The 14,525-nt window shown below is 36.2% G+C and overlaps 1 protein-coding gene across 1 annotated transcript; it reads right to left on the bottom strand.

Moving 5' to 3' along the window:
- Positions 1-7,815: 7,815 nt before the first annotated feature.
- slc6a22.2 (solute carrier family 6 member 22, tandem duplicate 2) lies at positions 7,816-14,525 on the bottom strand. The gene is made up of 14 exons (XM_031757508.2): positions 14,303-14,525; positions 13,989-14,123; positions 13,188-13,328; positions 13,012-13,096; positions 12,787-12,919; positions 12,541-12,675; positions 11,696-11,799; positions 11,492-11,616; positions 11,303-11,415; positions 11,084-11,221; positions 10,651-10,753; positions 9,691-9,791; positions 8,503-8,673; positions 7,816-8,146 (listed from the first exon to the last, which is right to left on the bottom strand). Exons 1-14 carry the CDS (start codon positions 14,496-14,498, stop codon positions 7,982-7,984), a joined length of 1,845 nt encoding a protein of 614 aa, XP_031613368.2. The 5' UTR covers positions 14,499-14,525; the 3' UTR covers positions 7,816-7,981.

The following is a 14,525-nucleotide window of genomic DNA, read 5'->3' on the forward strand; positions in this document are numbered from 1 at the left end:
GAGGTATGTGTGATACAGCTGGTGTTAGTATATCCTGTGACATATATTGTAAGTTCTTTATTTAAATCCAACAAAGGAGCAAAGGTAATTTATTACATTTTTTAACTAGACCCTTAAAATAAATAATCATCATGCAGTGCTGCTGTCTTTTATTTGTTAACCATACCATATCAGATACACTTTATCCAGTTTACCGATTACCCAACTCTGTGGTGTTTAAAAACCAAAAACACACAGTTGAAAGCTTTTTTGTTTAATAAGGCATTCTGCTGACATTCTTTTGTTATTAAATTTTAATTCTTTTTACTCTGTGTTAACATGGTTGACTTTTGATATTGTGTTTTTAATGTTGTGCAGTGCTTTCTTTGTGAAACGCAACCTATAAATAAACTTTACTTACTTGCTTACAATGTTGGGTTTCATAAAAACTTTGATTTGCATCAATAGGCCAAGTTTACATGAAATATTTTAGTTTTAGTGACATACTCACCAGGAGACTTGGGTTAATTTTGAAATACTGGTTACATTTGGGGGTCTAATTTTCCTTAAATAAATTTGTTTTTGTAAAATGATGTTAGGTCCTAAAAAAAACTATATATTAACATCTGTCATCCTGACTAATCAATGGGCAAAACTGCTAGTGCTGGAAAACTTAAATTATTCCATTATCTGTGTTGTTATTACTGCTCGTAAAGGATCATTATTTAAAAAGGTATTTTTTAAAGGTATTTTTGCAATATCGATTTTAAAAATACATTGACTGAAAGGATGCAGTCACTCAAACAGCACAGTTTATTATTTCTCACTATATACTGTAGTGCAGACATTTTTTTGTTATGACAGTTCAATAGTTATTGATTTGGAAACACACAGGAATGTGCATATTACACATTTTGGGTTTTAAAATAAAGGAGCAATACTTGCAGTGCTAGAAAAGTTATTTATAATTTAATTGAATGAGAACTCATATTAACAGTATTTGCTATGTCTTACATCTCTCTGCTATAACACTTAATGGTATGAACCTGCACATACAGCCGCTTATTTAGCTTAGGACTAAATTTCAAGTAACACAATAATAATCCTCACCCAAGCAAATCACGTTTCTTTAACTGTTGATACTACATGAAACAATATTAAAAGTTATGAGGATGCTCTGGATAGATAAACAGGAAACCATCTGTCACCCAGTTTTCATAAGTATGCCAATTCCTCTAGTGGGATTTCCAGACCAAGGAGCTTGTGTTTATCCGCTTAGCTTCCAAAAATTGTCACCAAGCTGTTAAACCGGAGGGGTTTGTCCCTTTCTAATCCTCAATCCCTACAAATTGGATTCACACCTTGTACGTAATTCAGAGATGTTGAGTAGGTTGTCTGTGAGACAGGGTGGATGTTAGAGGTGACACCTGTCTCCTTCAATTCACAAAGTCTTCAAAAGTGATTACCACAGTCGAACACAAGCTCCACTGGTCTGAAACATCAGGGTTTCTGAGGGCAGAGACTAAAGGTTTGCATAGCATATTGTATTATTGTGTTATATATAAACTATATATAACTCCATTGCCTGTAATATTTAGCAAAGTGTAATTAAATACACTTTTAGCTTTAACCAAATCATATAAAGACTATTGGTATTATTATTGATATTACAGGTCAATAGATACATCTGCAAGTGTACAAAAAAAGACTTTTGCACATGCAATAAATGTTTATTGTGACTTTGTCTGTCAGCCTCTTTTGAGTCTGACATCATTATGTATTAGCTACACATAGTATCTAGTTAGCATGCTAGTTAGCATGCTATTTTTGCTGTATGGCAACCTACATTAAGGTGCAAAGTCACTGAATTATTTTCTTTTTTATATGTTTATTGTCAATTTCATAGATAGATAGATAGATAGATAGATAGATAGATAGATAGATAGATAGATAGATAGAAACTTGTTTTAATTGTTTTAATGTGATTGGAAGGTCAAAGCAACAATTTGTTTATTCTAGGGCAGCTGGTATGATAAGGATGTGAGAGCTGAGCACTAAATGAGATTTATGTAAAAGCCCAAGGTAGGTGAGAAGTCCAAAAAAGCTTAGATCAATAGGGTGCCTGACGTGTGCCTAAAGTCACATGTAAACAACAGTTAATTGGGATTAGCTCTCTGCTTTACAGCTACAAGTACTTAACACACTCATGTGGAGGCTATGCGAGTTGAAACTGTAACAGGAAGCAACACGAACTGTTGCTAATGTCTCAGTAGTTCAAGAAAACACATTACTGACTGATCTGGAACATTGTGTACCACATAAAGCGGCATTACAAAAAAATTACACACTACAATAACGGCATTGTGTAGGCACTTCAAGATATCTGAGTTATCACAATAAGTATCTAAAAGTATTATAACTTCACACACTTTTCACCCAGGAGACATTATGTAGCCTACATCATATATAGTGTTGTTGTTTTTTGCTCTGTAAAGCAGATGAAAGGAGATTATGACTGATGATGTCCAGGATTCTGCATAAAATAGCTCAGGGATTTTATCACATAATAAAGAAATCTTTTTTATTCATGCAAATGGAAATAGACTCCACTAGCTTAAAACTAATGTAAAGCAAACACTCTAAAGGATATCAGGTGCCATAAAACTCAAACAATGTGATGCTTATATTGTAATAATAATCATATTAAAATGATGGAAAATCCACGTAAGATGTGACTAAAATGCCTAGCAGAAAAAAAAATTCAACATTTTCATACATTTTTTTAGCTGGGTGAACAGTAAGTATCCTGAGGTTACAGAGGCATAAGACTGAGAGATCAAGGCTGCTATTCTTGGAGAAAATAAATACAATTTAATGAGTTTTATGTAAAATAATCCTCTATACAGCACTTGACCTTTATATAGCACAGTCGTGGTAGTGGTGGTGGGTGGGGAGACATCTGAATAATAAATTATGTAGCACTACCTGTTAAACTGTCCTAGCGTGGAATAAATGAACACTTTCTCCCAGACCCTGCTCTCTCGTGAAGACTGAGGTTACTGCCGTGTCTAATCTCACCTTCCAGAGTGGCCCAGACTCTCACGTGCATCACAGATTACTTCCTAATGCTCTCTTCTCAGTTCCTCTCCTCTCTCATGCATAAATATCACTACTTGTTGCTACTGAATCTAGCCATTTAAAATAAATCTTCAAAACACTGGAAATATTTCCATATCTCATACATTACACGTCCATCCAAGCTGTGCTACAAAGTACAATTAATAAATGCAATCCAGACTATCATGGGTGCAGTGATATAATTTAAAACAAAACAACGTTCTTACTATTGCTTGCCTATTTTCCAATAGAAATAATGATTGTCTTTCATTCATCCATCCTATTTTAATTTAATTATCAGTGTTGAAAAAGAACAGAAGTCTTATTCCTACATTTATTCGTCACTTTATTAAGTTACTAATTTAATTTTATGGTCAAAGTGTATTAGCGAGACGGTGATTCATCTGTGTTTTCTTAAGACCACAGCTTGTAGCGATATTGAATTATATATCTTTCACAGCAGTCATGTTGACATGACACCTGGGTTGACCTATTTTTGACTGCAGGGATGAGCCTTAATTACTGTCAGTAGTAAAACTTGTGTTTGATTATCCATCCATCCATTCACTTCCGCTTATCCTTTCCAGGGTCGCGGGGGGCGCTGGAGCTTATCCCAGCTGTCATAGGGCGAGAGGCAGGGTACACCCTGGACAGGTCGCCAGTCTGTCGCAGGGCCAACACACAGGGACAGACAACCATTCACGCTCACATTCACACCTAGTGACAATTTGGATTATCCAATTAACCTATCCCCTCAAACTGCGTGTCTTTGGTTTGATTATGTTATTCAAATTGCAACCACTGTGGGTAGGCTAGATATTAAAGCAAAGCAGAAAATTCACAACCCTTGATGTGTAATGTTGCATTCTAGTCAGCAGACGTCTCCACCCACCGGTCTGAAGAAGCAGCTCTGTGGATTCCTTCAGCTCCTTTAGCTCCACCTAAGCATGTGCATATTAGCAGCGCTATTGTGCTCTCTCTATGAATGTGTATGTGTGGGTGCATAGTGACTGAGGGGGGCTGTTGTGTAACAAAAGCAGTACTCCCCAAAAGTTGATTCTGTTCATCTGGACATATGGAGCGTATTCAGTGGGAGAAACGTTTCATCACTTATCCAAGTGACTTCTTCGGTCTCAGCTGACTGCAGCTTTCCCCAGTCTTATAAACAGTATATTTGCATAATGACTGAAACTAGCACCAATGAAGGAACAATGGGCTGGGAGGTCAGTTCCTTGACCTCAGTAGTACTGGTAATATAAGGCATGTTATTTCTGACCTTTTAGTAGGCTACCCCATCTAAAACTTAAAATTAAAAAAGCTACATAAATAAATATATAGATTTTAGGTTACCTCAAAATATAATAGGTAGAAGATTGGTTTTTTTTAAGTAACAAAAAAACAAAACAAAACAGGATGAACTCAGTTTTGCTTTTTTTTTTGCCGAATGCGCTAGTACTAGTATGTCTTCTGTGGGAACCTACTGCACATATGCTTTCACCTTTAGTGTGGGTTGTTTACATTTGCGGTTGAAGCGCCATCTGGTGGTCAGCAGTGTGCACACCAAATAATTAACAGTGTAATTTCATGATCATGTATGGTTGGTTAACAGCATTATGGCAATGATAGGATTGCCAACTGAAGATGAACTGATATTGAATCTATCATTGTTTTATTTCAGATTCATTTGCAGCACAATGGAAAAGTGTCATTTTGGGGGGTTAAAACGTTTTTTAAAAATGAGGTAAGGACAGAAGTAGAAGACTTTAGGCATGTTTACAAACCTGTGTCGTGCATATTTTCTATGCATGTGCTGTATGCAGGCCTGTTGCCTACTATATTGGACTTTTGTGGATGCAATATTATCATTATTTATGTAGCGAGATAAAAAGTGAAACACAGAATAGATGCAGAGCTATATGAATGTGGCTATAAAGCACTGCTGAGGACCATTCAGATCCATCACTGCAGTTAAACACACAAATGTTGAAGCAGCAAGGTTTAAATACAGATCTGGAGCGCCCTCCAGAGGGCAAATCTTTGAATGTACCTTTACCAGCATATACAATAAGAAAAGTGACAGTTTTTCCAGAAAAAAAAAAAAAAAAAAAGTTAGTTGTGAAATATTGAGTTCCTGCATTGCGGGGGGAAACAATGCGGGCGCTGTATATGATAGGGAATGTAAATACTCATGGTTTATATTTACCTGAAAACTGACATAAATGTACAGCTCTTATTACTTATTTATCACAGTATCTCACACACAGTGAAGTAGTCCAACTATATTTTGCACTTTTACCTCATTTAAATTATAATAATGTGTATTTACCGCAATAACCAGTTCAACTATAGCAACGATCCTTGCAGCATTCTGGGAAATTACCGACAATCAAACAATCCCCTATGAGCAAGCACTTTGAGACAGTGGGAAGGAAAAACTTCCTTTTATCAGGAAAGAAATTCCAGGCTCATGGGTCATGGTTAGCTGTCTGCTGTGAACAGCTGGGGGCTGAGGGGAAAATGAAAAGAAGAAAGAGAAGAGAAAAAGGAAAAAAGAGCACAAGGCGACAGGACAAAAGACAGAGTAAGGAAGAGAGTATAAAAAAATTAATGACATGCTGCAGTGGTATATAAACACAGACAAAAGCAGCATGCAGAGAAGTGCTCAGGGCGTCACATAAAATCCTGCGTGAGTTTGAACCTATATAACTAAGGGATGCTTCAGGGATGCTTCATTCTTAACTATAAGCTTTATGAAAAATGAACGTTTTAATCCTAATCTTAAAAGTGGAGAGGGTGTCTGTCTCTCTTATCCAAACTGAGAGCTGGTTCCATAGAAGCAGGCCCTGAAGGCTGAAGCCTCTGCCTCCATTCCCCGGTACTCTATTAGGCTATGATATTACTAGGTATTTAAGATATGATGGGCCTGGATTATAAAGGAGGCAAAAAATGTTAAATTCAATTCTGGGTTTAACAGGGAGCCAATGAAGAGAAGTCAGTGTTGAAGAAATATGATCTCTCCTTCTTCCCCATGTTAGTACTCGTTATAGTATTTTTGATTAACAGGATGATTTCTAGGGAACTTTCAGAAAAAAACTGATACTAATGAATTGCAATTGTCCAGCCTAGAAGTAATGAATGAATGAACTAGGTTTTGGCATCACTGCAAGACAGGATGTTTCTAATTTTAGATATATTGCACAAAAATGAATATACACATAAAATATTAACACAAAGACTGTCAGTTAAATCGCTATGTTACACACCATGTAATAACACTATTTAACACAATATTTGTCCATGTCTATTAAGGGTTATATCCTGACTGCCTTAAAGGCAGAAAAACTACTTCTTTTTTTTTTTTTACTTTACTTTACTTTACTTTTGTGACAAGAACAATAGTATCTACAAATTTAACTAAAATGAATTATTTTTATGAATGGATCAAAGCAAAAAGCAGCTTGATGGAAATTATGGATTTTTTTTTTTTTTTTTTTTTTAAATGGAACTGCTCATGATCCAAACGATTGCACCTACAGGACCTGTCAAACATGGCAGTGGTACTTTTATGGTTCATGTACACTGGAGTTTACCAGTGGTTTCATTGCTGATAATGAACTGAGGAGGTACACAAGAGGGTCTCTGTGTCTTACACTTAGTCATACATCAACATTCCAGCATTCAGCGGGGTAACAATATGAAAACAATTTTTAGCAGGGTATGTTATTATCAGTGAAGCTTGAATAAAATATAAGATTATACATCCAATAATCCAGAATCCTGAGGCAAAAACAAGGAGAAAGCAGTGATTACAGCATCATGTTATCTGAAAACAGTAGCCCAGTGGTGGCTCGCAGCAAGAAGGTTCTGGGTTTGAACCAAATCGGTTGGAGTTTACCTGTTCTCCACATGCCTGTATGGGTTTCTTCCAGGTAGTCAAGCTTCATACAATCCGAACACTTGCACATTTGGTGATTCTAAATTGTGTGCAGGTGTATATTTTTGATTGTTGCTCACACAATTTTATCCCTGTTATGCAACCTTTCCATAATGCACCTTGCTTCTCACTTTACTCAATATAAAAGCTGTGGGCATGCACTGTCTTGAATTACACCCTGTTGTTCCAGTTTTCCCTTAGTTTCAGGTATTCAAGGACTGCAGGTGTGTTCTGTTTTATCAGCTAAATAGAACAACATTGTGAAGTGGTATTACCTAACAACTCAAACAATTTTGTCGCTTTTTCTTTTTACGTTTCACACATCTATTTTTTTAATTATTTATCATGTATATTTGGAGTAAGTTTGTCCTCACTGTAATATTTAACATAGTAGAATTTATAAATGAAGTCAGAATACAAGAAAAGAAACCACATGTAAAATTTAAGAAATGTTACCACCAAAACTTTTCCTCTTTTTCCTTCATCTTGAGCTTACTGAGCACAGTAAATAATACAACACACTGAAACAGCAACACAAAGGTACTATAAATGTACAACAAACAGTTCAAACTACATTTTCAGTTTAACAATGAAACTTTAAAAATCTGTTATCTTCTACAGAGAAAAAGGTATTTTACTGAAACGTATCTGATTGATGATCGGTTCCAGTGATCGATCAGTGTTGCTTGAGAGGCTGTTTTTCTGCCTTAAGCAGCTTCTTCTTTTTTCCACAGGAACCCCAAATAAAAAGGCAGGGCAGCTTTAAATGCTAAGTCCAGGGCAGAGTTTCAGAAGATCATTATGTTTACTCAGAGAGTCTCTCTCATCTGGTATTTGGTAGCTGGACACTGACCAAATGATGTTTAGAGTTGTTTGCCTAATGAACTTAAACTGTATGTGACATGTATTCTTCGCTGCTGTAGTTGTATTTTTAACTTTTTTTTGTTCAGTTTAAATAATATATGATCCCTGTATTTGTTCATCTCTATCATCTGGACTTTTTGTCTTCCGCAGTGTGTGCAAGTCTGTGAAAGTTTGAAATGCTTCATAGTTTGATGCTTTCTGTGATGTTGCAGAAGGCAAGTCCTTTGCTGGCGTGCACAGAAGCTTCAGTCTCTGGGTGGCAAAAGAGAAGTGCAGTTTTTGATTATTCAGCTGAACGATCATATGATCATATGTGTAACATTAAGTAACTGCCATCAAGGCCAAGGTTTAAGGCTCGAAATCAATAAAAGGTACATTGCAGTTTCCCTGGGTTTTGTATTTCACTGTAGCCACAAATTACCTTCCTTCCACAAGGTGTACACTTTAATTTAAAAAGTTAAGAGAGAAACAGGAACTTCTGACCTCATAATACTCATGTTACCCTAAATACAACTGAGTTGCTTAAGATGCATCCAGTGAAAGGATCAGAAGCTGTTTTTAGACTTTTAAGATTTTGTGACCATTCAAACTCTCTTTGTGTGATTTACCTGTCTCAGTGTTCCTGGAGTAATGCACACAGCATACAATATCCACAGAGGAACCATGAGTGTTGAGGAGAGCGTAAACAATCCTCCAATAGCGTATCCCCACCAGGGATATTCATAGGTGTTGTTGAATTTGAGTGGGGTGTATTTGATCAGGGAGAAGAGAAATGTGCACTGAAAACATAAGAGAAGAGCAGGCATGAACTTAAAGCCTGATTTGGATTCAAGAAGAGAAAATTCATATTCATGGGGGATTCATTTTGACATTATATGATGTAACACAAACACTTATAAGTAAGATTTAAACTTATATTCATTCACATGCATATACTTTGATTCTGTAGCACCATTTGTTTCCAAACAATCCTGTTTCAGGCACGTCAAAACTTTAGGTACAGGTGACTGTGATTATATCCTGCGATTATATGTCTATTTGATATAAATTGGTTTTAATTAGACATAATTTTATAACTACTTAAAACATACATGTATTTTTGATCCATTCGCAGCTGAAATGAACATTTTTTAAAAGCTTTTTATTAAATCAACTGAAGTCACATTAGACATGTACACATAATAATATTTCACCAATTGTGTGAAGCTAAAAATTTTCTGTCACATTTATGCTGTCACAGTGGAAAATACTCAACATCTCAAATATGAGGTCAGTGCACAGCATGTGCAAGTAATGTCAATGAGCCCAAACACTGGGCTTTTAATGGATCTGACAGTCAATATCCTTAATATGTTCATTTCACGGACACAGCCTTGGCTCTTAGTACAGCAGCCCTACTCACCTCTTGTTTTAACTCTATGAGTTAGCTTAAATAGAGGGTGGTCTGAAAGAGAGAGGCTCTAAAATGGTTTGTTCCAGAAAAAGGATGAAGTAAGGGGCTGTACTAGGAAGCAGTAAATCCTAAAACAAAAGTTTATTTTGAACTGTGAATCATGCAAAGCTACTCCAGAGTAGCCCAAAACTAAACTATGGCGCTAAAACTAAACTATGGAGCATAATAGATCCTCTTTATAAATGCAACTCAAATGACATTAAATGGCTTCGAGTTGCTATGCAGTGTCAAAGTGGAACTGTTTTCCATCTGGTTAAGACATAGACTAGTCTTAGAAGAGAAGATTCTGACAGGTTTCAGGTACACTCACTTAACAGCATTTCACAACATTTCTAATACTTACAGTACAGATGGCTGGTGTGAAGTACTGCCAACAGTATTTCATAAAAGGCCATGGTCGATATCCAATCATGTCCTTTATATTGTCGTACTGACGATCTCCACCTACAGAAAAAAAACATTGTTAACTATTTGAGTGTTTCCTCACACACACACACAAACATAATACCATATACATAATGCCAAAAAATTGATTTTGTTCATCTGGATGTAGCATTTTCAGTCACAAAGTCCAGGTGAACAGAATCAACTTTTTGGGATTTCCTTACCTGGATGGATCATGCATCAAGACATATGTATAATGCAAGTTCTGTATTGTGCTTCACTTTCATTTTACAGAAGTTAAAATGAAAGTGAAGGCCAGCTTGGAATTTAATACATGGGTATATATTAAAGCCATCCAAAAGTTGCAAATTTTACCCAAGTGGCAACCTGTAGAACTGCTGTTCTTTGAGGCTAGCTCCGAAAGCGAGTCAGTCCCCATAGACCCCAATGTTAAAATCTCCAGTTTTACACCAGAGATAGATTTTGATATTTCTAGCTAATTTTAACTATCAAAAAATTTCGAGAGCGAGTGATCTTTTTCTCTGCTATTTAAGTTTTATGAAGAATTAAGAAATAAAGTCATATGTGCATAATTAAACGTGTGGCTGTTTTGTGAAATGTGGCTGTCTTTTTTTTTTTTTTTTTTACTTAAAGTATTCAATTATTTATTTATAGTAAATTAATGAAGCACCTTCCAATCAAGCTAGCTCTATAGTGTTGTGGTAACCTGATAAATTCACAGTTTTACCCTTTCTGCCAAATACAATCACATACGTTTAAAAAGCTAACATGGTGACAGCTAGATTGGCAGATTTGAGGTTTTTAGATGATAGTACACAAGCCAATGAATGACTTTACAGTATTTGGTCCATTTTTTAAATATAGTGAATGATTTGACCAAGTTAAAACTGCTACTTACCGTAGACCCATCCTATGCAGACAGACTGAAGAATAGCAAAAAGTAGGAGGGTCATCCCACTGCAGGCATAGTAGTCAAACAGCTGGAAAATATAAAGGCCTCCCTACAAATATATAGAAACAAAATATATGACTGCATCTATAACTATAGATTCACCAAACCAAAGCCATATTCTGAAAAGATAGTCCATATAAAAGCAGAGCAAAACATGATCAGGTGTGTCATTCTTGTGAATACGGCCCGTAACTTAAAAATTCTTCTGTTGAATGAGATGCATGCTAAGTTTAGTTAATCTACTATGTTTCTCTCTGTTATGGCTTCACCTGTGAATTCCTTATGTTTTTATAGTTGAAAATATTACAAGGTTCATTTTTAAATTGATTTATTTTTTTAATTACATTTTTAATGATCAAGAAAATCTGAAAACACTCACCTCTGTCACCATCACAAGGCCTACGAGGAAGCTTCCCACATTAATTCCAAGAAGAAGGAGTTTACGGTGACAGTTGTTTTGAAAAAAGGAAGGATACATGTCTGAGATTGTTGTGACCAGTGCCTCTTGATATACAAACTGCGGTGATGGGAGAGATTATTTCATATTACCACAAAGGAAATGACTCTAAGATGTACATGACAAATAGATTGGTATTACCTCACTATCTAATCCCAGAAAGATGACCATGATGAAGAAGAAAATCGCCCAGAGCTGAGGAAGCGGCATTAAAGCCACAGCACGAGGATAAGCAATAAATGCCAATCCAGGTCCTGCAAAAATGGAAGCAAAATATTGTCGTTTTCTCAGACAGCTCTTAACAGTATCACTCTGGATTTCCGTCCATACCTGATTCAGCTACCATCGATATATCCAAACCTTGTTCTTTTGCCATGAAACCAAGCACAGAGAAAATGGCGAAACCAGCTACAAAACTGGTTAAACTGTTTAACAGGCACAGGTAAACACAGTCTCTGTAGGTGAAATTTTTCAAAGGTGAGAAAACAAGCAAATTACAGTAACTACAAATGTAAAGGAAGAATTCCTACAAACCTGTAGCAGTTGTTGTTGTACTTGTTGTAGCTTCCCAATGATGTCAGAACCCCCGTGCAAACTCCATAGGAGTAGAAAATTTGGCTGCCCGCATCCATCCATACCTGAGGCATTTAAAGTCATTTTGATTGGTAAATATGCAAGTGTTCAAAAAATTGCATTTACATCATACTAACTGCTACTAGTAGTAAAAGTTCAATAATCTGCCAAGTTATCCAAAAACTAAATTACTAAAAGTATTTGCAAAACACCACAGATGTTCCTGATCCTTGAATTTACTGGACTCTGTTGCTCAGTTAAATTCTTTGTTGAAAAATAAGAACAAATACATATATTCTCCACTGACAGAGAATAGCATTGGTACACACACTCTTTTCAGGTCATCTGGTAATCTTCAACCTCATTACCACTGAAATAAAAAATAAATAAAAACTAGAATGCTGTGTAAAAGTTGGATAAAAACTAAATTATGTCATTGTTGAGTACAGGGCTGTACACAGTAAGTGCAAAAACATCATATCTGTGGTGAAACATGTTTACCAGCATTTCCATCTCCCCCCTTTTTTAACTACATGCAATTATAAATCGCAAAAGACCTAAACCTATGAAATCACCATCAGCCATTTTTGTGTTTAATGATAACTGCCAAATGTTATCTCGCTAGCAATGTGACATGGGAAAACATGCTATCTAACCTTCGGTATAATTTTAAGCATGCTTAAAATAGAATTGCCGAACTCCAACTTGGGCTACTTCACCACAATGTTTTTGCATTATAGGAAAAAAGCGAATACCTCTTTAAAAACATACATTGTCAAACAAAACAGCACAAGAGAATGTAGCACCTCAGGATCAGTGAGACGGGATGGGTCTGGGTAGAGGTAGAACATAATTCCATCTTTGGCTCCAGGTAATGTAAGGCCACGAACCAGCAACACCACCAGCATCACAAATGGAAATGTGGCAGTGAAATACACCACCTTCAATACAAGCAACAGTCAGTATTTGTTTAAAAAAAAAACGACTTAGATGCTTCATAGAAGAAAAGTTTGAATGAAATGAAAAATTAGTATATAAAGTATGTTCTGCACCTTTCCTGTGGTCTTCACTCCATTCCAGATACAGAAATAGCACAAAACCCAGGCAAGAAGAAGACAAAGGGCCAGGTCCCAACGGATATTCCCAATGTTATCTATTCCGTCAGACAGGCCCAAGATTCTCCTCCTGTTACAAAGTTTATACAGACGTTTATATATAAGCTTTCATATATGAATACTTTATAAGTCTTATGGTATGGTCCAAATTACCATACTTACTCCCAGAATTCAACAACTGAAGACACACTCTTTCCATTTGGGTCCACAGGGAATGTTTGATTGTGACTGTGTTCAAAACAGCCATCTTGCATGAAAAAATGAGCAGGCTTGTGAAATGCAAATAACACATGCATGATGCAATTATGTGAAATGAATACAAAATAAAATCTTAGTACTTGTGTTCCAACTGTTGTGACAGCTCGCCCATGGAAGCTCAGCCCTGAACGATGAAAACAGGTAGAGAAACGCCCAAGCCAGTATGATGATGTAATACATACCGGTGTACAAAACAACCACTTGGCTTCCGTAACCTAAACCTATTAAGAAATAGTGCGATGAACAATATCAGTTTTTATTTTATTCTAAAATCCCTTCAACCTTAGACTTTAAAAGTTCATCTGTGTTTTAAAAAAAATAATCTGTACAAATATATAAAAATACAATAAAGTTGCGCTATGGCTTTTTATTTAGGTCACATACACAACAACAATTTTGATGTCCTTACATTTGTTCTAATGTAATTTTTATGTTTGTATTAGTATTGTACTTTCTACTCCATTATATTTCAATCCATTCATCAAACAATGTTCTTAATCGCTTATCCAAGGGTTTCCCAGCTGGCATAAGGCTAGAAGCTGGGTACGCCCTGGTCAGGTCACCAGTCTGCCTGCCTTTCAGAGATTCATAAACATATGAAATATACTATCCCTAGGGTTTACATTTAGTGATGCTGAGGCTAACACGCCATGTCACAAAGTTTATCTCAGACCCATTTTCTTGACAATGCACTCAAATGGCCTTTACAGTCATCGGGTCTCTATCCAATAAAGCACATTTGAGATGCCTGATGTTATCAAGCCAAAATGGATCAAAATCACAGAGGAATGTTTCCAGCACATTGGTGAATCTATGCCATGAATAATTAAAGTTGGTCTGAAGGTGAATAGGTGAAAGAAAAAATCACAAAAAAACCCCACCTTCAAACAGTGGACAGATTTTTCTCCAACATGTTATTCCACCCTGACTGGTGTACTGACCCAATGATGTCTCCAAGAAGAAGAGTGGGATGCCACAGGTGAACAAAAATAAAACATAAGGAATGAAGAAAACCCCTTAAAAACAAATAAACATCAGTAATTATTGATAACATCTACGAAATGTGTATACACTGTATTGCTCAATGTGTGCAATTAGTATTGTTTTTGTTTTTTCCATGCTGAATTCAATCTTTATCTTTGGCAATAAAGGCTACATCTTTGTTTTCAAGATGAACATAACAACAACAATTTACCTCCTCCGTTTTTGTAGCAAAGGTATGGAAACCTCCAGACATTCCCCAGCCCAATAATGTGCCCAGCTACTGCCAGGATGAACTCCAGCTTATTGGCCCACTGCTCTCTCTCTGGAGCTTTGGACTGGGTATGTCCCAGTCTGTTCCCAGGGTTCATCACATTCATTTTCACAGTGGATTTTTGTTTTTGGTCCATTTCAGCCCTTTAACGATTAAGTTTGTG

This window comes from Oreochromis aureus, linkage group 5, assembly GCF_013358895.1.
Source record: "Oreochromis aureus strain Israel breed Guangdong linkage group 5, ZZ_aureus, whole genome shotgun sequence".
Lineage (NCBI taxonomy): Eukaryota > Metazoa > Chordata > Actinopteri > Cichliformes > Cichlidae > Oreochromis > Oreochromis aureus.

Coding starts and splice junctions, on each gene's coding strand:
- slc6a22.2 (XM_031757508.2), bottom strand. CDS start 14,498: ATGGACCAAAAACAAAAATCCACTGTGAAAATGAATGTGATGAACCCT. Junction 11,800..12,540: donor CCCGTCTCACTGATCCTGAG/GTGCTACATTCT, acceptor TAAATGCCTCAG/GTATGGATGGATGCGGGCAG. Junction 10,754..11,083: donor GCCTTGTGATGGTGACAGAG/GTGAGTGTTTTC, acceptor ATATATTTGTAG/GGAGGCCTTTATATTTTCCA.